This window comes from Bactrocera latifrons, unplaced genomic scaffold (assembly GCF_001853355.1).
Source record: "Bactrocera latifrons isolate USDA-ARS-PBARC rearing strain unplaced genomic scaffold, ASM185335v1 scaffold_258, whole genome shotgun sequence".
Taxonomy (NCBI): Eukaryota; Metazoa; Arthropoda; class Insecta; order Diptera; family Tephritidae; genus Bactrocera; species Bactrocera latifrons.
In genome coordinates this window covers 251,403-275,209 of record NW_017536163.1, presented here as the reverse complement: position 1 = coordinate 275,209, position 23,807 = coordinate 251,403, and the positions used below count along the sequence as shown (strand labels likewise).

Here is a 23,807-nt window from a genome sequence, read left to right as displayed (position 1 = left end):
ACTGAATCAGCCTATCCACTTACCTTTCTCAATAATCAGCTTGTAGGAGTTGCCCTGCGATAACAGACGATGCTGCGACACGCCCGCTTCTTGTATTGGTTTATCGTCTTTCATCCAAGTTACCGTTGGTTCCGGTAAACCGGTCACTTCTACTTCCATTATGATCTTTTCACCGCGTTTAACGACTTGCGCCTGCAGGCGCCGCCCAAAGACAGGCGGGAAAATGGTTTCTATTAAAAATAAATGGAAAAAATATTATTGATTTAATGATATTTTACTAGAAAAAAACCACTTTGGTACTACAAATTTCAAATATCAGAATTTTAAATTTAAATAAGTATAAACTTTTAAAGATAAATAAGGAGGAGATCGAAAAATATACGCTATCTGTCTGTATCTATTGTATAAGATTTATACATTTTATTTGACTGCCGTAAGAATTTATTCAAAACCAGGTGGCAACTTCAATTTTTGGGTCAATAAAAATGATGAAATTTCGTGTATATAATAAAATTTTAATTTAAATATAAATACAATTTTTAAATATTTTTGTTTTATTTGTTGGCAACACTGTAATATTTTTTTTTAATCTTGCTTAAAAGCCTGACCTATAACAAAATTTAACAATTAAATTAATTTTTATAAATTTAATTAGGTGGCCACACTGTAAAATAAAATTATTTAAAAAATGTATGTTTAAGCAATATTAAATAATAGCATATATTTATATGTTTCGATAACATGTAAAGTTTTATTTAAAAATAGGTGGCAGCTCTATTCTTTTTTGTCCATAAAAATTACGAAATTGCGCGAATATGCATATGTACAGTATTGGACAAAACTAAAGCGCCCCTACTATGGTTATGGTACGGCTCCAACTTAGCTGTTTCAGAATATAAAAGTAAATAAATGTAATATTTTGACGTTTTTCAATGGGTTGCTTATTAATTTTTAATAAAACAAAGCTTTTTCAAAATTACATATATAAGTTAAAACAACAAAAACATTTATGGTTTAAAAATAATATCTGAAAATTAAAAAAAAGTAGCAAATCCTTTATTTTGGGTGACCGAAACGCATATTTTAGGCATAGAAGAAATTAAATTATTTACTATATATCATGTTGTATGCCATTCCAAGCAATTTGTTCAGGTTTTAAAGGTTGATCCTTGGTTTTACAGTTTTTCCTATTTATTTTGGAATTAACGATCACCCATAAGTTCTCGACAGATTTGACATCGACTGATGCTACAAATCTAAAACATCAACTCTGTAACTCCACAACCAAGTGTTGCAATGCCTAGAGTTATGCTTAGGATCATTGTCCTGCTAGAACCACCATTATAGTGCCATATCCTATTCAGCATACGGCAGCATCCCGTTTTTTAAAATGACGGTCCTTTAGTCCTTTAGTCCATTTATTATATGAACAGGTCCAGTCCCATGCCCAGAGAAAGAGCTCCAGACCATAACATTACCATCGCCATATTTAATGGTCACAATATGATACTTAGGTTTGAGTCCTTGCCTTTTCAGCCTTTTCAGCCTTCTCAAACATCTAATGCCATTCGATTTTTTAATATTATATTTCTTTGATTGGGAAAGACTGTAGGATAAATTTGGGCAACCTTTTTGATCAATGAGTCGTATCATTATATAGTTTTTCGCTGTCTTCCTCAGCTGTGCCGAGAAAGTACATTGCCAGTTTGCTGAAATTTATTTATTAATCGGGGCACCATTCACCGAATATTTTTAACCAATTTTATATTGAGATAAACCATTTTTGCTAATCACTTATTATGTTATTTGTAAAGTCTGCTGAATTAGTATTTTCCGCTACTTTTGATTCTTAAACTCTAAATCGCAACTAAACAGTGACGACGTCAAAAATTTGTAACGGTTTATTGATAACGTCTTTAACGAATAACGTACTTTTACAGTAGCTTTGTACTATTTTATCTAACAAATATTAGGGGGTGCTTTAGGTTTGTCCAATACTGTATGTATATATGAAAGACTTCGTTTTATTATTAATTCATTCATTACTTTTAATTCATCAAACATTATTATTATTTATTAGGTGGCAACTCTAGAAAATCATATTTGTTTTAATTTGCTTAAAAATCTGATCTACAACAAATTTAAACATTAAAAAAACATGTATTTCTTAAATTTTGAGCATTTCTTCAATTAAAAACAGGTGGCAGCTTCTATATTTTCTTGCTTGCTTGTGAAAAATTATGAAATTTTCGTAAAATAATATTCTCGTTTAAAATACAAATAAAATACTTGTGTATTGCTAAATACAATATTTGGTAAACGTGCGAACCAACCGGCGCATAACATAAACGGCTCAAAAAGACTAAAGAAAATAAATAATTATCAATGGTGACTGATTCTGTAGAACATTGTATGCTGTTTACCCCAACATCATTGCCAACAATTGCTGCACCGCCGCCATTCAGATACAACTAATTTTTTTGCTTTATGTCTTGTTTTATTTTTTATTTTTTTTTTCCTTCATATTTGGTTTTTCACCTACATTATGTATGAAAATGCCAAAAATCATTAAATTCAATATGAAACGCTGAAAATGCTGCATTGCAGACTGTTATTCAGAGAATTTCAAGTTTGTTACGCTTTGCTATTCCTCTAAATTTAATAAACGCACATGCATATACATATACACAAACACGCATGCATACATACATGCATTCGTTTGTGCTGGCTGTGCCTATTTCCAACGCCAACATCATAGCCGTACATCGAGTGACGAAGGAAAAATGTTGAAATTTTTGGCAAATCGCCTCATAAAATAAACATTTTTTTTTTTTTTTGAAAACTAAGTGAAGAAGGAGATGATGATCATCATGTTGCCACTATGATATGTGTATGTAAATGGACCGTACATGTGTGTGGTCGTTATTGCTGAGCATTGATTTCGTTTGCAGCTCAACGGTTGAAGTTCTAACGCTGCATGTTCTTTTGCTCAGCCGGCTGATTGTGCAAAATTTGTTGCGTGTGGCCCTGAACCGTTTTCCCGCCACCCACTATTCGGCTTCCGACAAACATTCACTTGCGGAAAAAAACCATTAGTGCTGCTCCAAATTTCCAGCAGTGCTATTAAAATGTTTATCGATGAGTTCTTTCGAAGCTCTCCTAGACATATTCGTACACTGTGTGTCTAAAATATTCGTACTAATACTAAATCTGTTCTACATCGCAAAATGAAAAATTTAGTTTAGATTTAGAATCCGTTCTTCATCGAAAATCATATAATGATATACATATGTATCATCAATTTTGTTAAAGTTTTTCCATGATCTTTTATTTTTCGATGTAGAAGAGATTTATTGCTCTTCTCCACCCCACAGTCACACACAGTGTCCCATAACAGGAACTCAAATTTTGTCTCGATTTTGTCATAAAATTCATTATGATTATCTTTGAGCTCTTGCACCGCCTGAAAATTCATAAATCAATGCAGAGGGAAATCGATATCTAAAACTAATTGAACTCCTCTCATAACCTTTTAACTATATTCTTGCTAATTTTGAAAAGAGATCAGCGTTTTCAAGATACTTATATTGGGTCGATAACTATATTTGTGCGATCGTTTGTTAAAAAAAAAAACATATGCTTAGCATTACCCATCTGAAGCTATAATAGTTTTTCTGTCTTTGTGGCTATTTGCGAATTCCATCCGAAATAAACTGCGCCAGCTTGATGGCTAAGAATAAATCAATACAATTTTTGATACACCTGTTGGTAAACAGTATGCCAGTGAAGACGTTCCTCAACGGTCGGAACAAATAGTAGTCAGAAGGGACAAGGACTGAGCTATAAGGCGTCTGAGTGAAAACTTCCCAGGTACTGTTTTCGAAATAGTTTCGACGTGAGGCCCAACGTCGTTAAGATAACCTCAGTACCAGTGCATTTTTCGGAAATAACTCATTTCAATTTAATGACTTGTTGTCGGCTGCTTTCCTCATTAAGGGTTTTCTTGGTTATGTGACTTTGCCGTTGATTAGTGTGATTGACCAGGTTACATATTTGATTTTTCGCATTTAGGGCTGTAGTTTTTGGAATTGAATGTATAAGACAGCGTTTGAAAATTTTGAAATGGCTATTTGAGTGTCTCCAAAAGATTCTGCAACTCATTTCCTTTAGCAGCAAGGTTATGTTAATCTGGTAGCCACGCATAGACCAGTTTTGATCCCTTGAGATACCAGCCCCACTATTGATACCTCCTCAGCACCGTGGGGACACCATATGCTTACAACGTAGTCTTGCCAATGAAAGACAAGTGCACATTGCTTCTCTGGTGCCTTGTTCTAGACATTTTCTACAGTTTTCTCGATCTGTCAACCACATTCTTTGAAAGTATTTCGCCATCAGACAGTGACCAGTTAGTATTCCGATCATGTTCCTACTGTCCCTCCTATCGAGTGCCAGTAGGAATCTTGTGTACTTCCGATCTACCCTTTTGCAGATAACTTTTGTAGTTTTGCACGCATCTATCTCGTTTCATCGGATATTGATTTTCTTTACCGTGGCTCTGTCCAGATCGTCGTATAGATAATACAAGGGTTTCCCATTGTTGATTACGTTTTCGGGTGTTAGCCGTACACCATTCTTAGCAATCTCGTCTCCTGGCACCCAGGAAAAGTGAAGTTGCATGCTTCTGGCAACACTCTGCCCGCTGCCACCCTGCTTCTCAAGATTCTTCTGGCCGATATGCGATACGAGGTTACTGACTTGACTATCTAAGTAGATGTTGATTCTGGAATTGTCTGCAGGTGCATTAGAGGTCAGTTCCAGGGCTTTCGCAATAGCAAAGACCTCAGCTTAAAATATACTGCAGTGTTCCCACAACTTAAATGGCTTTATACCTAACTCTGGACAATATATTCCCGCACCAACGCCATCGTGAATTTACGGTCCATCTCTCTATACCATGTATGTTTAGAGTTTTGCGCGTAGCTAACATAACTATATGACAGCCATATTTTTCTATTAAACTTGAACCTTCTTTCCCAGTTGAAATGTGGGATCATGTTGTCGGTGTTTGCCCAACCAAACTATGGTCGAAACTTCTATATGTAAGTTGTCTACTCAGTTACTCAAAAATACCTATCATAGTCGAGCTCTACCCTTTAAGTAATTTAGATCCCGTTTTTACGGAGTAGCCCTTGATTGAAGTTTTTTTTTTTTTGTTAAATTTCTTCTTCTTTAGCGGGGTGTGTTACTAAAATGTCTTTGTCTATGTTTATGAGGATTATAGACTCAAAACCCTTTGCCTTATATCTCGATAGAGGAAAAACTAAATACCAGTATGTGTAGACGGCTTCGAAGCGTCGCTACATTTTAGGCAGCAACACCTTGTAATGTATATAAATGCTGCTTCTTCTTAATAATCTTCTGAGTTGTACTTGTATTATGCCAGTGTATTTATGGAATGGTTTGTTCTATTCGCTAATCTAAAAGGTTTGGCGAACTGAAAGCACCTCATATATATCAACAATGTTATAATGTATACCTGGGATTTTCAATGGAGGTAATTAGATCGATTAGTGTTTAAGAGATATTTGGATATAGTGAGACTCTCAGATTACTTAGTATTGTGTATTAAAGCTGCATAAAGAGGCTAGAAGTAATGTTAAAAAAGTGAACATCTTCTCTGTTAATATTTGAATACAATTTTTGAAAAAAATTTCAATTAAAATTCGTACCAAATATATTAGCCGACGTCTATAATATTTGATTTAGTCCAAATGACCTTTCAAATTGTTTTATTTTTAATGTCACTTCCGAAACAAGTGAAGAATAAGAAGAAACAAAAGGCTGCATACTTTTCAGCAAAAGTGTACATGAGTTTGTCGGCATTTTTTGCTTTATTTTGCATGTTTTTTGCCAAATTCTAATTAATTGCTTCCCCATTAGTGTTTTTCCATTCTATAAAGTTTTTTTTTCTTTTAATTTTTTAACTTTCGTTCAATTTGCTCTAATTTTGCTTTGTTTTTTACGTTTTTGAATATTTGTTGGCGTTTAATGGTACTTACTCTTTACAACTAGATCAGCAGTGCTCGTTGATTGTCCCATTGTATTTGTGGCGGTGACTGCATAGCGTCCCGCATCTGCCACACCCACCTGCTTCAGCTCGATGCTGACGCGATTGCAGCGATTTTCGATCTTCAAACGTTGATTCTCGAACAGTTGTTCGCCATTCTTTTCCACTTTGATTTCGGGTGAGGGGAAACCGTCGTAGATCGCCTCCATTGCCACATCTGTGCCCTGATCGACAATCTTACCCGTCAGCGGTGTGGTGAAACGCGGCGCTATTTGCTTGCGTAGGCGCGTTGGTGATTCAGGCACCGCCACACCAGCTGTGCCGGTTATAGCTGGCTGCTGACTCGGTCCATTGCCAGCCGATTGCACCAATGTAAATGATTTTTGTTGCACATTTGGCGTTGACATGTCTTTGCTTTTGTGCAGCTCCTGGTAGTGATGTGTCTCAATGACTTCGGGTTGTTGTGCGCCCAGCTGTTTTAGCGACTGATCGATATGCGCCGAGGAATGATGGATCTCGGTTTGCGGCATATTACCTTCGAATGAGCTAATTTGTGACGTGGATGTGGTAGTGAAGGTCTGCTTCTTGATGGTGACACGTGACGATTCGGTATTGTGTTCCTGTGTAGAGGTTTGCAGATCACTAGTGGCAGGCAGCAACTGCATGCCTGGACCGAGTAAATTCAAATAAGCGGCACAGGTGGCTTTGCCAATCTCATTTTCGGCAATGCAGCTTATTTTGCCCACAGTATCAATGCTGGCCTTTTGTACGGTCAGCACTTGCCTACTGCCACTGGTGGATACGAGGAAGTTGTGCCCATGCACCGGCTGTTCGTTGAAGCACCAATGCACTTTGGGCGTCGGCTTGCCCCTCACAATACACTCGAACTTCACCATATCGTCGGCGTGCGCTTGTTTGTCCGAGAAGAGTTCTTTGAATTCGGGACAAGTCAACTTCTCAACCGGTTCCACTTGTTGATTGCGTTGATTTTCAGGCGCATTCACGCTCTTCACATTCAATTGCGAGAAGCACTTCGCATCGCCCGCATTATTCGACACTTTCACCGTATACACGCCGCGATCGTCAGAAACTACATTTTTTAAGATTAATTTGAAGGCACCGACCGCCGGATTAGAACTCATCGAAAGCCGTTCACTTTCGCTCAACTCCTTATTGGCCAGATACCATTTGGCGGTGAGTGGTTGATCACCACTAACGCTCACCTCCATCTCGACGGTTTCGCCTTCGTCCGCCAGCACATCGGTTAGGAACTTATCGAATTTCGGCAGTGTCTCCTTCGGCACAGACTGACGCTCGGTTTGTGCGCGTGTCGCAGGTTCGGCAATATTTAGTGGCGTCACTTTGAGCTCACAACTGCTCGCGGCTTCACCAGCCGAATTGATGGCCACCACTTTATAGTTGCCCGCATCCTCTTGATACACTTCTTGTATGATCAACGAGCAGCGGTCACCTTGGAACAGCAACTGCACATCGGCTGATTCTTTGACTGGTCGCTCATTGTGATACCAAATGACTTCGGGTTCCGGTTGACCGACAATCACACAATCCAAACGCACTGGTTTACCCTCGAATATTGACACATCTTTGAGTGGCAATTGTACCGAGGGCTTAATCGGTTCCATATCGGAGGCTAACTCTGAGTCGGATGTCTCGTTCGGTAGGCGTCCTTTGACGACGACGTTACACGAACTATATGCTTCGCCTGCTAGATTTTTCGCTGTTAACACATACACTCCGGCGTCGTTGGGATAAGCTTGGGGGATTATGAGCGTTGCGCGGCCGTACTCGTACTGAAATGAAAAACGTTGCGAAAATATTGAAAACCATTAGTGAACAATCGCTAGTGTGTAAATACAAATATATTTTCTGGGAATGTATGTGTGTGTGTGTCTGTGTAAATATGTAAGCACATGTTCATTTGAAAATAATGTGGCAAATGAAAGTCGAAAACTCGCTGTGCTATGGTGAATATTTCACAAAATACTTGCCACCTCGTGCGCGTGTGTGTGTGCTCTTGGCTGTATGGTGAGTTGTGTAGAAAAATTTGTATTCATTTACTGTTAGTGGTATTTTAATTTATTTTTGCTTGTTCCCCTGTTTTGTGCAATTAAAATTTTATTTACACAATTTTCGACTTTATGTTTTGATTGAGCAGAGGTTGCATCCGGCGAACTAAACGGGCTGCCATTTTTTATACACTCACATTTTATTGAGTAGACTGGGCGTTGGGTGTGTGGGCGGAAAAATATGGCATGAATCTGTTGTTTCATTTGACATTGATATATGTGAACTTTGTTTGAAATATTTTTGTGCGCCTTGTGTGTTTGCAATGATTAGAAAGTCGTAACTACAAGTAATCAACAGAATAAGGAGTTTTTGCTGAGACTAAAAAATTCCCCATAAATAATATCTTTTAGCTTCTTCTAAAATAAAAAAATTTGCCGTTTGAGGGGCAGACTTAGTTTGAAATTAAAAAAAAAAAAAACTCTTTTTTAGGTGCTCAACTATTAGTTGCAAAAGCGACAATGTCTGGCCGAGACTTAAATCTGGTACCACGGCGAGCAGTTAATCTTTGGTATTCGCTTCAATCCGCTTATTGGCTTTGGTCCTTTGGGGAGATTCGTGGTGGTCGTGACTTAAACCTAAAGACAGGTGGAATTGAAAACTCAGTTCAGTGTGGAGTCGCATTGCGACTGTATGCCGGACCCACAGCACGGCAGAAATTTTAGGTCGACCTCAAACCCGACCAAAGTAAAAAGGTGTTCTGTCCTACCCGCATATATTTTTTGGGTCGCTGATCGACGCATTGTTTTGATCTATGTGCTTTTTAGCACCGTAAGGTTAGGATGTCAACAGCAGGTACTGAAGTAAAACGCATTGACCGCTGTAAGTCATTGTATCGACAATATATTTTAGGAGAGAATTTTTTCCATCTACGGAGAAGGCAGTAAAACTAAAAATGAATATTCTCTAAATATCTTTCTATCGCAAGAAGAAGCAACGCAAATTAAAAAAAAATTATATTTAAAAAAAGTGTTACTATGTTAAAAAACTAAAGAAAAACAAAATTAATTTTTGAAAAGACGTCATTTTTTAATTTTTTTTTTTTTTCAGTTTTACAGCTTCAGGACACATAAAGTATTCATCAATGTTTTATTACTCGGATGACCATAAGGGTAGAAATCATGATAATAAGGACACAATCTTGTGTCCGCTCTACTTTCATGACAATTTTTTTTTTTTTTTTTTTAAACTAATTTTGTGTACTCTTAACATTTGTAAACAAAAAAATTTAAAAAAAAAATTAAGAGAAAAAAATGAAAACCTTTATATTGATATATAAATTTTCTACTTAATTCTTAAACAGATCCTAGAGATTATTAGGGTTTTATGAAAACTTTCGCCGTTTTATTATAATCTGAATACAAAACCAACCTCAAATCGTGTACCTTTTACGCACATCCCCTCAGCAATCGATCGTTTATACTTATTCGCTGGTTTTGTAATTTAATCGAAAAAAATTATTTCTTCAATACTCTTGCAATTGAAAAAATTTGCAAAAATTAAAATTTTCCAAGTATTTCCAGTTATCAATCCCTGTCATGCCGGTTTTATCACCTTTGGCTGTTATGCTTTTTCTGAACTACGAATTTAAAACTTTATTAATTCTGCTGAAAAATCAAGATTTTTGTGAAGCTCTGAGGTGCCAAAGTCTAGAATGACTTCTGTCAACTTTACTTCCTATTCTGCTTCTGAACCAAATTCCATTGGGGGAAAAGTCTTTAGGAAAATCTTTTACATCTGCTAAGATCTGCTCTATATAGCTGCTAAAAAAAATAATAATAATACTTTTTAACAAAATTTAGTATGGTATATTATCCAAGGCTATCAACGATCAAAACCAACTTCTTCAAGTGGATATATTTGTCCGAGACCCAGATTCTTCAAAAACCAAGATCAATGAAAGGATCTTTTCATTTTACCAATTTTTGGGAAATGATTTTGTATTGAAAGAATTTGTTTCAAAAAGCCAACGTTCCTGAGAGAGCAATAACCTCCAAATATCATTATTTTCACGTCTTATTTTTTATTATCATAATTCTGCACACCCAACCTCACACTAATTTCCTTTCCATATGTGTAGTAGTATACATTAAGAAATATGTACCGTGGGCCAAAAATAGTAATAACTTTTGTTTTGTTTCAATCTTGTTTTCTTTGATTATCGATGTGTGGTGCACATTCTAATTCCTTCAGACAGACCAAGCTATCAACATGGAATACTATTATGCGTTGTTTGCGCAAAGCTATTATAGGAAAAGGCCGGAAATATAGGCCGATAACTCTTGGTTATTGCATCACGATAATACACCGTCGCCTACTGAATTAATTCTTCGTGAGTTCGCTCCGAGGTAAATCATTTTGAGTCTAATGAAGACATTAAACTTGATTAGCTACGCGTATTTCGGAAATTGACTTTAATTAATTGACTGTTTCGCGTATTGAAACGACGTGGGCACAATTGTATTGGTGCCAAGGAGGATTACTTTAAGAGGACGATATATATTTTGAAGAATAAATTTAATTCTGAAGAATTTAAAAATTATGAACAAAGTTTTACTAATTTTGCCCACTGTAAATGTAGTGGATTTGTAAAAATACTGGCCTGTCTGCTGTTCATGAACATCATTAGAAATTTGTTTACTGGAGGCTATGTTTAGAACGTTTAAATGTAAACAAACCTGTGGGTTATGAAAGTGCGAGTGTATACATCATGGCACGATTACTTTTTCATTTATTTAGACCCATTAGGGAAAATGAAATGTTTATGATTTTCATTTATTTTTTTTATTTTTTTCAATAACATTTCATTGAGTCCCCATTTAAGTATATGATTATATCAGAGATAAATATATAACTTAAATATCAAAGAATTTATATTCACTTGTTCGGAATGGGAAGCAAATAGACATTCGTATGTACGTATTTCAAGCACATGTGGTGGATATTGCATATTTATCTTGATTCTTTTTGTGGCTACTATAGGAGAAATGAATATCTAAATGTACTAAGTATACAAAAAATATMTTATTTTGAGTTTGCAAAATATGCAAAAATAATATACGTTTACATACTACATATATCTGTATGTATATATCTGTATGTGTGGCTAAATGTTATTCGAGAAATAAAATCTTTTAATCACAGAATCATTTAGCGAACATTTTGCAGCGAAAGTGAATAAGAAAAACAAATGAATGCACACTTGCACTGGCTGTCAAATGTTGTACAGTGGCGAATTGAACACACGACTGGTATAAATCTAGTATACTAGTATAAACAAAAGAGAAATATAATAGTAAAGATAATACTATTTTGATATCAAAATCGCAAATTTACGCTGTTCTACTGGCTGAGCTCGCGCGAGGCCCGAAAGAACGTTGATTAGGGAGCCCTTCTTCCCATCTTGATGGAATTCGGGTAAGGGTAGTAGGGACATATTTTCAAGCAAGTTCATAGGCTCACTGTCAGCGAGCTCAGGGCTTGCTTAGCAACCCTTCTTTCGGAAGGAATAAACAAGCATAAAAATAATTAAATGAATTTAAAAAAATATAAAATTATACATATGTTCCTTATGATGATTTGTACATCCTTGGTAACGGGTGATCCAAGTAGCTTTTATTTGACAGATTTCATGTAAGTCGTGTCAAGCTGCCATGCTAGTTTTGTTCAATATTAATTGGCATTTTCTCGTCTGAACAACGTTTACAAATCCTTCAACTTTATTGCGAAAATTCATAATCTGTAAAGAATATTTTTCGCGCACTTTGCTCAACTTCTGGTCAACATAGTCTTGCAAAGTTCCAAGAGGATTGCGAGTCAAATTTTGTTCAGCAATAAAGCCTGCTCAATGGGTATGTAAACAAGTACATTTAGAACAAAGAGCAGCATGAACAGATTCAAGAACTGCCATTTCATTTGATACCAGAAATTGAAGCTTGTGATCTCTACGACATTTGATTTCAATTAGATGGCGCTGCTTCCCTCACATCGCATCAATCATTTGATTTCTTGAGAAATCATTTCGGGGAGCAAATAATTTAAAGTTTTTGGTATGTAAATTCTGACAATTGCGCTTCGATTCAGTCCTTGGAGCAAAAAATCACGTGTATAATTCGTCAGTTACCAGTCGAAATGCTCGAACGACTCATTGAAAATTGGACTCGACGGAGGGATCTTTTGAGAAGTAGCCACAACCAACATTTAAAAGACTTATTCGTTATATTTGTGCACATCCCTATATCCTTCTTTAACTGCGTTTAGTACCTATAGTATTTGAACTCGATGCTAAAACTGACCTTTATAAAAATATTTTTTGAATAAGACTATATTTGTTTTATGCTTACAATATAATAAACATTGTTTAAAATAGTCTGGCCTTATGTCTTATAAACTATTATATCTTCTTATTTCAGGATAACTGGTGATTTTGATATCAGAATCTTCAAGTGAACGGAATTTGTAATAGTTCAAGTAAAAGTTCATGAAAGCCGTAATTTTTCTAATTCCATATATATGTGTGATAGTGTTTATCTTTTTAAATATGCGAAACTTAACAACCACAAAAAATCTTGGGTAAGTTCAATTTTTATCTCATTCATTTAATATTTTTTGATTTAGTTATACTCTTTCATCGTTTTATTCCTTTAGTTCTATATGCATATTCTCAAAAAATATTTTGATATTTTTCTGCATACAAGCGCCTCGTAATATCTTTCTTCACTCAATTTTATAAAGGCAGCTAATTTTTTGTGCCAAAAGTCAAATTGCTTTCGACTAAACCCACAATTTATTTATGCAGCCTGCGAGATTTAGCTGTAAAAATTTAATTCTGATATTTTTCGACTGACAAATTGCCGCTAAACAGTCGCAATGCCGAGAGAAAAGTATGTAAATTTGTAAATCTATATATATAGTATATGCTAAATACTATGAATTAAGTTAACATTAGGATTATACTTTATACTGCGGCCTTCGCCTAAATAAGTTTTTATTTATTTTTTTTTTATACCCTGAACAGGGACAGAGAGCCAATGTGTTTTAACGTGAATACCTGTCTATGAAAGACTAAACTCCACGGAAATACTCCTGAACAGGGTATATTAAGTTTATCACGAAGTTTGTAACATCCAGAAGAAAGTGTCGGAGACCCTATAAAGAATATATATAAATGATCAGTATGTTGAGCTGAGTCGATTTATTCATGTCCGTCTGCCTGTATATATACGAACGAGTCCCTCAGTTTTTAAGATATCGTTTTGAAATTTTGCAAACAAAATTTTCTCTTCAAGAAGCTGCTCATTTTTCGGAACTGCCGATATCGGACCACTATAGCATATAGTTGATATACAAACTGAACGGTCGGAATCAAGTTCCTGTCTAGAAAAGTTTTACATTTGACAATGTATCTTCACAAAAGTTGGCACAGGTTATTTTCTAAGGCAGCAATGTAATCTCCGAAGAAATTGTTCATATCGGCTTACTATGGCATATAGGTGTCCTACAAACTGAACGATCGGAAAAAAGTTCTTGTAAATAAAACTTTTGCACTTGACAAAATATATTCACGAAATTTGGTATAGATTATTTTCTAAGACAACAATGCAATCTTCGAAGAAATTTTTCAGATGGACTTACTATAGCATATAGGTGTCATACAAACCGAACGATCGCAATCAAGGACTTGTATGGATAACTTTCACATTTGGCGTGGTATTTTCACGAAATTCGACATGGATTACACCGAAAAAATTCCTCAGATTGGATTACTATAGCATATAGCTTCCATATAAACTGAACATATAGTTACTTAAGAAATGCACCTGTGAAGTGTATATTAGCTTCGGTGCAGCCGAAGTTAACGCTTTTTCTTGTTTTTCAATACAAAATATGAAGGTGCTGACAGTAGTAGTAGTGAAATATGTAGTTCGCCTGACGCATCTTCTTTATAAGTTAGAAAATTAGTCATTTCCAACGCAAAGTTTTATGTGCAATACTGTTTTACGTATAGGTATGGAATCCTACTGCAAGCTGAGCGTTTTCAGAACCGTTATTACTTTTTAAGCGTCACAATTTTTAAATTTCACAAAACCACAAGAATATTCTCCTGAATTTTCAAGTTGATCCGTGTAATAATTTCGGAGATAAGTCTAGAGAACTGGAGCGTTCGAGGCTAGCTAGGCTAAGTGTGTCGTCTTTAAACGCGTTTCTCGAAACTGTGTCTGTGTCTAGAGCTACTCAACCGATCTTCGTGAACTTTTACACAGATCTTTGAGATAAGATTCTTAAAGACTTGGACGAAGAATTGTTTTCGATGACAACTATTGGAAAAAAAAATGCGGCGAAATTTTCACTGAAATTTTAATTTTTTTGGAAAAATGTCTCCCAAAAACCCAATTGTCAGTGTTTTTCTTAGTTCAAGTTCTAAGATTTTAACTAAAGGACATATTTTTTTACTTAATCACCGGAAATGGTGTCGCAATGACCGAGTTTTTTTGCAAAAAATTTCAGGATTTTTCTGTTTAATAGTTTATGTTTGGAACAGTAAAAGATTATAATAAAATACTTAATTTTTATATGAGAAAAAATTGTTGAAAAATGCTGTTGTTACCCGGGGAAACCCACGTAACCCCTAAAATATTTTTATTTTTGTTTAGTTTAGCATTATTTTTTCAAATTACATAAAATTTGTTGAGTTATTTTGTAATTATAAAATTAAATAATGCATCTCCGTCCTCCAATAATAAGTATAATTTTTTTCAACATATTTTGGTTCACCCTAATATTTATTTGCTACAAATTTGTTAAATACTTCTGCTGGCACCGAATACAAGCAATATTTCTTCCCCTAATTAATTATTCTAATATTTTTTAAATGCTTCATTGAAAAGCGTGTTTGCCTTAAATAATTATAATAATAATCAATTTACTTAAAAACTGTCAACAAGAACGCCCACTAACCATTCGCAAGTGTATACATAAGTATGTATTTGTGTGCTGTCAACAATTTCCGTTTTAAGCACAATGCGCGTTTTTAAGTCATTAATAATATTGCTAAAATAACTCAAAGCAAACTTTCAGCTCGCCTTGACCCGCTCAACAATCGCCGCCATCGCCACCGCCACAGAAATTGTCATAACACAACATGTCTGCAATGCGCCAACGTTGCACTTTCGCTGCTATAAATTGCACACAATTTCAATAAATATGAATATTAAGACACTTTATCGTCCGCGGCTACGTCGAAACTCATTCAGGCTACAACAGCTATAGACACACTCGGTCATATTGCCACACACTATCTTCACGGGGTTTATTTTTGGCAATCTTCTAAGTAATATCGTACCGCCTGCTCGCCATTTCGCCAACTGCCCACGCTAATGCCATAGTGCCCCCAAAAACATATTAATGCAATTAGCTAAATTTTTTATTGCATTAAAGTGGTCCAATGGCTTTTATACACAGTGAGCTATATATAGCACGATTATTTGGAATAATCGGCGGTAGTGGATACAGTTAGTCTTTGTGGGGGGCAGTTCGGCATAAGTTCGTGAGTGTGACACGCTTGTGTGTACAAAGCATCGATAGTATGGTACTATATAGTTCGGTTCGAGATCAGTATGAAGAACGGTTTTTTTGTATTTACTCAACTGGAGCCGATTTTTTTATTGCTTAAATTATTATATATGGCTTAATACCACATCACAATTTAAGAGAAAATTTTATATATATTTTTTTAATTTATTTTACACCCTTGTACGAACATATCGCTTCAGTTGCATCAAAGTCAGAGTTTATCTCTGGCATTATCCCAAACAAGCTAGTCCTTAGCCCATGAAATTAAAATCACTTTGAAAACGCCTCTCCTGACAGGATATTATTACTATTTCAATATTGCTTCTTGTTGCTTCTTGTAGATTATGATTTTTTTCTAATCACAGTGAATTCACTAAATCACTATTTCGAGACAAAAAAGCAGTGTCAAGATCAAAGCCCTCAATAACACGTTGAAGGCACTGCCACTAAATCTTTACTTCAGTTAGTTTCACTTTCTAGAAACATAACCCACTTTTTATTCCACATATATTTCCTGGCTACAGCATCCCTAACAGTTTCATATTACACAAACAAATTGTAGTTACTTTTTCAAGACTTCGCGCCCTAGGCTTTCCGAGTCGACTATCAATCATCGTGATTTGTAAACAGGGCTAAAATAGCGAAGCCTGTCCAGGGTAAAAAACTTATGCCTTTAATTTGAATACGTTTAGTATACTCACTTTGCTATCTCGCGGTACATAAGGCTTGCCATTGTGCATCCAGAAAATATCCGGTCTTGGTATACCACCGATTAGAGCTTCAAGCTTAATTTTTTGTCCAACTCGCGCCATGGCATTGGAGAGCGGGATTTTGAAGTGTGGTACTTCTGTTGGTTCGAGAGCTGAAATCAAATTTAAAATATTATTAAAAAATATTTTTTATGGATGAGAAAATTCAAAAGTTTTTGGGAAATTAACAAAAAAAAATGTTGCCTACATTTGAACGCAAAGCAATACAGCATCGAATGTACATAATATCTCACACAGAAATTATTTGTATAGTTTTTGTGGCCGAAATGCATATTTTTTTCTCAAAAATAGAATATAAAAAATAGATATAAAAATAGAAGATAATTTCTGAGCCCCTCGATTAGCCACTTATGGAAATTCATAAAAGTTATTTAGAGAATTAAAAAAAATGTTGCCTACATTTTAGCGTAAAAAATACTTTCACCACAAATAGGGTACGGCATCGAATGTACACAAGATCTCACAAAAATCCTTATAAAAACTTTTAGTTTTTGTGGGGGAACTTTGAGAAATTAATCGAGGACAGATTTAACATAATATTGTTGTTTTTTAACCTATGGAATAATTTATTAGGTGTGAGGTGGGTTGAGGCTTGACCTTTTGAAAGTTAAATTTTATTGTAACGAGATCTGAAAGCATCGAAACTCTTTAATTATTTTTAAATATTCCTAAATATGATCAAAAGGAAATCAATTCTTAACTTTAAGTGGTCTTTGTCACTAGTACCTATAGAAAGAATCTGTCAACCAGCTGGGTTATCAAAAGGGCCCCTATAGAGATCGCCTATAGCCGAACAGTGTTGATATACAATTGTTAGGTTTACATACTCCAGGAATAAATTATTAATATATTTATGTCTTTTACTTACGTTCCACAATTAAACTCGCCGAACAGTGTTCAATGCCGGCTGGATTTGATGCACTGCATGTGTACACAGCGTCATCTTCCAAGAAAACCTCTTCGAAGCGCAGCGTGGCCTCACCATTATTGTAATTGATTACGTAATCCGGTGAATCATCAATACATTTATCGTTTTTATACCATTGCACCGTGGGTAGAGGATTGCCACTGACGACGCATAAAAATTCAAAAGTGCTGCCCTCTGTTGCCTTGCCACTCTGCAGGAAGCGTACAATTCTAGGTGGCACCATTTGCATTTCGATAGCATTTTCGCGCACCGACAAATTGGCGCTAGTCTCATTGCTACCCACCAAGTTCGAGGCGCGACAACTGAAACGCGCCGAGTCCGCAGTAAAAGTCTCTTCGATCACCAAACGACAAATACCGCGTTCGTATGTGGTTTTGTAATCGGGATTATTCTGTATGGATATGCCATCTTTGAACCACTCAACGGCTGGTTCAGGGTTACCGACCACCTCACATTCGAAGGTGAATTTGTCACCTTCACGTGTGATTGCATCTTTCAGTTGACGGTTGAAGCGTGGCGATGCATATTTGATTTCCGTGAAGATTTCATTTACTTGTATGTCCTTACGTATATTTTCCGTTACGATGCGCTGATGATCGATTTGATCACGTACACTTTGCAAGCGCGCAAACTCGTCGCGTTTCGTTTGTTCGCGTAGCGCTTGCAAGCGCGCCTCCTCTTCACGTGTGGCTTGTTCACGTAGCGTCAACAAACGGTTTTCTTCTTCACGTCGCGCTTGCTCGCGCAAAGCCTGGAGGCGCGCTTCTTCTTCGCGCGCAGCTTGTTCACGTAACGCTTGCATACGCGCTTCTTCTTCGCGCATCGTTTGTTCGCGCAACGCTTGCAAACGCGCCTCTTCTTTACGCAAAGTCTCCAGTCGCGCCTCCTCCTCGCGTCTAGCCTGCTCACGTAGCGCCTGCAAGCGCGCTTCTTCTTCACGCGCAGCTTGCTCGCGTAGTGCTTGGAGTCGCGCTTCTTCTTCGCGCTTTGTTTGCTCGCGCAGCACTTGTAAGCGCGCCTCTTCCTGACGTAATGCTTCTAGTCTTGCCTCTTCCTCACGTCTAGCCTGCTCACGTAGCGCCTGCAGACGCGCTTCTTCATCGCGTTGTGCTTGTTCGCGCAGCGCTTGCAATCGCGCTTCTTCCTCGCGTGCTGCTTGCTCACGCGCGGCTTGTTCACGGGCCGCCTGCTCGCGTATGGCTAGCAATCGCGCTTCTTCTTCACGCAGCGCTTGCTCACGTGCAGCTAATTCTCGTGCTACGCGTTCACGTTCAGCTAATTCACGCGCAGCGCGCTCTTTAGCTTCGGCCTCGCGTGCAGCGCGTTCTCGCTCTTCCTGCTCGCGCGCTTCTTTTTCACGTTGTTCACGCATGCGTTCCTCATTCTTGAGGCGCTCCTGTACCACACTAATATCAGAGCGTAGTTTCATAAATGCCTGGAATATACCGCGTACATCATTGTACAGCGTCGAAACTTTATTCAAATCGTGTACGCATTGTGCCGCTTGTTCGAGTTTATCAAGCAACGGACCTTCGCGTGTCACTACGTACTTTTCAATATCATTGACTAGATTCGATGCCTCGACAGGATCGCGTAAATATGTGATCTTATTAGAGACGCTGTTGTAGAAGTAGCTGATTTCTCGGTATTCGGCATCGATCTGTTGAAATATACATGTAAATAACATTCAATTTTTAGTTTTTAGTTTGTTGGAAACAACTTACTTTCTCCACTTTTTCGAAGAACTCCGTTGCCTGATCGAGCGATTTGCGCTTGCTTTTCACTTGGTCTTTAAAGTGCCGCCATTTGTCGTTGAGTTTTTGTAGTTCTTCGCGCACATATGTTTGACTCTCGGGATTCGTTATCAACAACTGTTCCGAGGTGGTCTCGGTAAACTTGTCAATTCGCTTCTCTAGCAGCTGAAATTAATGAAGAAAGACTTTAATATTTTGACAGAGCAGCTTGTAAGAGAGAAGGTATTTAGAAACAGTGCGTTTTGAGCTGTAGAATGTAGGACTGTGCAAAGACTGAGTTATAAAGAGCGTTATTTGTTTTACTGTATGCTTTAGTATGCACTTATGTGAAGTGTAGCTTAAGTATGCTTTATATATTTTGCTCACTTTTTTTTTTTATCAAAATTTACAAAAAATATGTGCTCAGTTAACGGTAAATATTAGACGATTTGTCTTGGTCAAGTTCGAAGTAACATCTGAAATTTTATGCTTTTGCCTCATTTGCGCTGTCGCCAATTTTTCTCTTTTAGCTATTATCATAAAATCATAATACAATAGTTATTTAAAAATTTATGGGTTGAAAAATAAATGTGGTCTTGCAAAAAGTAATATAATAATAACACAGTATCACTGACATTTCCTTGGAGCCAGACACTAACATTTCGGGTACTAAAAGTATTTGGTAAATTTATTATAAATTTACGTTTTCAGACAAACTTCATAAATTATTTAAAACATAAAATAATCTCATAACCTCATATATCCTATAAGAACTTAGTTAAAAATATATGTAGGACTACTTGTGCTGACCGGCTTCCAAATCAGATATATAGTTGAAATTTTATGACTGTGCTGCATTAGCGCTGTTGCCAAATTTCCCCTTTTAGCTATTATGACAAAATCCTAATAGTTCTTTAAAATTTGTTTGGTATATTTAATAGTAATATTTAAAAATTTACGGTTTAAAAAATAAATGTGGTTTTGTAAGAAATACTATAATAATAATACAGCATAATTAACGTTTCCTTGCAGCCAGACATTAGCATTTCCCGTACTGGGAGTATTTGGAAATTTTAGTATTAATTTATATTTCCGGCAAACTTCATAAATTATTTAAAACAAAATCACCACACCCACTTATATACCCTAAGCGGCTGTAACCGCGTAAGAAGTGTCTACAATTTCTTGCTTCTTCAGCTTCTACCATTAAACAATTTTGGTTTTTTCTAAAAATATTTGCATTTTCGTAATTTATTTGCCTATTACTTGTAACCATAAATCTCTCAAGCATAATTCACGAATCCACAAATTTTTCACAAAATGTGCAAGTGATTTCTGGAAATTTCCTACACAAACACGCAACCAGAAATCGCCATCGCTTGGCAAATAGCCTGCGTGCGTATGTACTTGCTACTCTATATTCGCTCGAGCATCAATCAGTCCAAAACAATTAGAGGCGCATCAAGCGATGTTGTCTCTAATTAAAAATGGCCAACAGCTGCTCTGGCTATATATTCTAGACCGGCATAAAGTGTTGCAGTTGCAACAGATACTCGACCGTTGCAACTTGAGATATTTGGAAGATGCGCGAAATTCACCACAAAATGCATAAAAATAACGTGTATAAGTATTTGTACATATGTATGTAAGTGAGTGGTTGAGTGTTTTCGAAACGGAAAAAAATGCGTTTTTTTAAAAAGTAAACGTTCCTTGTTGTTGCAAGAATAGTGTTGCATATGCCACATGCATTTATTCCCTTTTATCTATGTATGTATGCATAGCTATGTCAGCCCATACACCCCAGCCCAGTCTCGTAAATGTTTTATGTATTTGCTTGTGTTTTTGTTTTATGCCCGTATTTTGTTTTGCTACCTTTTTTATGGCTTTGCTTGTCCCAAAATATAATCAAAACATATAACGCATGTTTTTGGTGATCTTTTTTTTTCCAACATTTTGTTTATTAATTATATGTATATATGGCTATAGCTGCATAGACTTTCCACCGAAATTCATAGTCTTGGCCGCAAGACGCATTAAGAAACCGCGCGCTTGTGTGTCTTTGGACAGCAATAAATTTCGAATTATTTTTAAAAATTCTTCATTGTACTTTTTTAGCAGACTCATATTCGAATTGTTCATAAATTAAAATGCTTTCAGCATAATTGTGTAAAAGAATATTTGTTGCTAAAGTTTTATATTTGATAGACTCAACCAAAAATTATTCGAACTAGAGTTTTCTTTTTAAAGAAATTAGACTTTTTCTTAATTTTGGCATAAAGGAATTTTTTTAAGAAAAAATCATTCAATCAGCGGGTTTTCAAGGCTTTGTAAACTTTTTCTATCCGATTGTATTAAGGCTTGGAGTTTCCTCGTCCATAAAATTCTTTCCAATTGAAGATTTTTGGAAGAGTTTACCGCAGTTAATTCTGCCTTTGAACCATAAATCCTCGAACAATCTACGGCACATTAGATAGTGTTTAAACGTTTGCGCAAGAATTTTGAATAGTTTCGCGTAACTCCTTTCACCCTTCGGATAATTTCAATGTAACACAGCTAAGTTCGTTACTGCGATCTAATTTTAAGACTTCACTAAGCATTATGTTATCATTTATAGCAAAAAAAAAAATGTTCTGTCTAAAACGGTTTAGTTTTCAAACATTGTTTCGTACATTCTTACATTTCAGTACGACTTCTATATCACCACTTTGTGCACATAAACTTATTTAGGAATTGAGATTTAGGATCTTCCATTTAGGATACATGCATTAGTACATTTTACATTGACATATTGAAATTTCTACTTAGAGAACTCATTATTTTCACTTTAAACTTGATCTAAGTTGTATCTCTTAATGGTAAAGGTGAAATTTGGATCCCAGTATCAACTACTTAATTTTTTTTTTTTTTTTGGATCGTCCTTTTTCACACTTCACACTTTACCGCTTTCTAGTTGTATATTTGAACATCCGTTACAGTGTGGCTTGTTTGTAAAAGATGTTCCAAAATTTTTTAGAATAGTTTTTGTTTGGTGCCCTATCGAAGATGTATAATAGCAGTTTCGACATATGTATTTACTATTAAAAATTTCGAAGAATATGAAGAACTTCATATTGCCTCATATTCTTACAGAACAAAAATTTATGTTTAACGACTGTGATTTGCTTATCACACGTCAAAGAAGTGATTCATTTTTGAAGTGTATTGCTACTGGCAAGAAAAAGTTGGTTTTTTACAAGAATGTAAAGCGCAAGAGATCATGGTCTAAGAAGGGCGAACCAGCTCAAACCACTTCGAAAGCCGATAGACACCAAAAAAAAACGTTATGTTGTCTGTTTGATGGAATTTCCAAAGGGCCGTTTATTTTGAGTTTTTGACCGACAATATTACGATAATTTGTGAAGTGTATTGCGTTCAGCTGGGCTATTGAGTAATGCACTCCAACAGAAAAGGCCAGAATTGATTAATAGAAGAGATGCAGTGTACCGCCTGATGCCTGTATGTGGCCTCAATACAAGGTTGATGACTCCCTAAAACCTCTTACAGCTTGAATGGAATGTGCTATCACACCAACCATGTGCGCCAGACTTGCAAATTCTTAAGATGGGATAAAATTCACCTCAAATCAGGACGTCAAAAACCACTTGCAACAGTTTTTTGCCTACAAAGGACAAAAAGGTTGTGAGCATGGAATCAATCTCTTACCCGAAAGATGGTAACAGGTGTTGGATCAAAATGATGAATACGTTATTTCATAGAATGTTTTACAAAAAATCGTTTTGAAATTGCGCTAAAAAAAACGAAATTATTTAGTAACCCGATGAATATAAACCATTAAAAACAAAGATTATAAAGCTGAGGCTTTTCAGATATATTATATTAAATTCAAATTTATTTCAGTTCACATTCAAAGCAAACTGTGCTAGCTGGTAGTTTTTTCGTAAACTGCAGACCCTATTGGTAGCATATTTATATGTACCTCAAATATTTTTCAAACACTATTCATTTGTTGCCACTATTCATCTATTGATCCATGTCTTTATATTATTTAGCTTAATTTTCGAATTAGGTGGCAACACTTCTCAATAATTTCTGTCACAATAATTCGGTCAATTTGAGGAATAGTTATAGTATATGTTACTTTATCAATTTAACTTAATTCAAAAAATAAACAGGTGGCAACACTTCTTTAAAAATTATTTGCTAGAGTTAGCCTTTTTGAAACTTTGTTATTTTCACAGCCAAATTATACCGTATGATGCTAAATAATTACTTCTATTGAACTAAAATTATTAAACATGTGGCAACGCTCAAAATAAAATATTAATCATGAATTTTCATAAGCTCTTCAAATTATACTTTATGGTGCTAAATTATTACTTTTACTGAAATACAAACATTAAATAGGTGGCAACGCTTAATATAAATTATTAATCGTGAATTTTATCACGCTCTGTAGTTTCTATATTTTATCATCTTATGATTTTTACAAAAGTTCTCATACGATTGCCAACGTTTTCATAGTAGTAGGGTTATTATTAGGGTAATTAGATGAAAATATTCAAATCTATTTAGTTATGAAAATTTTTATGTAGCATACATTTTTAAAAACTTTTGATTTTAGTGACGAAATCATAAAAAAATAAGGTAAA

The 23,807-nt window shown here is 35.8% G+C and overlaps 1 protein-coding gene and 1 long non-coding RNA gene across 10 annotated transcripts in view; one reads left to right on the top strand and one right to left on the bottom strand.

Annotated features, from left to right (window-relative positions):
- LOC108969569 overlaps positions 1–23,807 on the top strand; it is a 319,863-nt gene that overhangs the window by 123,049 nt on the left and 173,007 nt on the right. For both annotated transcript variants that reach the window (XR_001993403.1, XR_001993402.1), the window contains exon 3: positions 12,568–12,727. This is a non-coding gene — a long non-coding RNA (uncharacterized LOC108969569). The remainder of the gene's footprint in view (positions 1–12,567; positions 12,728–23,807) is intronic.
- Positions 1–23,807, bottom strand: part of LOC108969561 (titin-like) — a 259,294-nt gene that overhangs the window by 91,230 nt on the left and 144,257 nt on the right. For all 8 annotated transcript variants that reach the window (XM_018934354.1, XM_018934361.1, XM_018934355.1 and 5 more), the window contains 5 exons: positions 19,150–19,344; positions 17,366–19,085; positions 16,429–16,589; positions 6,063–7,881; positions 24–230 (listed from right to left, as the gene is read on the bottom strand). In XM_018934354.1, the coding sequence (XP_018789899.1) occupies positions 24–230; positions 6,063–7,881; positions 16,429–16,589; positions 17,366–19,085; positions 19,150–19,344 (4,102 nt within the window). The remainder of the gene's footprint in view (positions 1–23; positions 231–6,062; positions 7,882–16,428; positions 16,590–17,365; positions 19,086–19,149; positions 19,345–23,807) is intronic.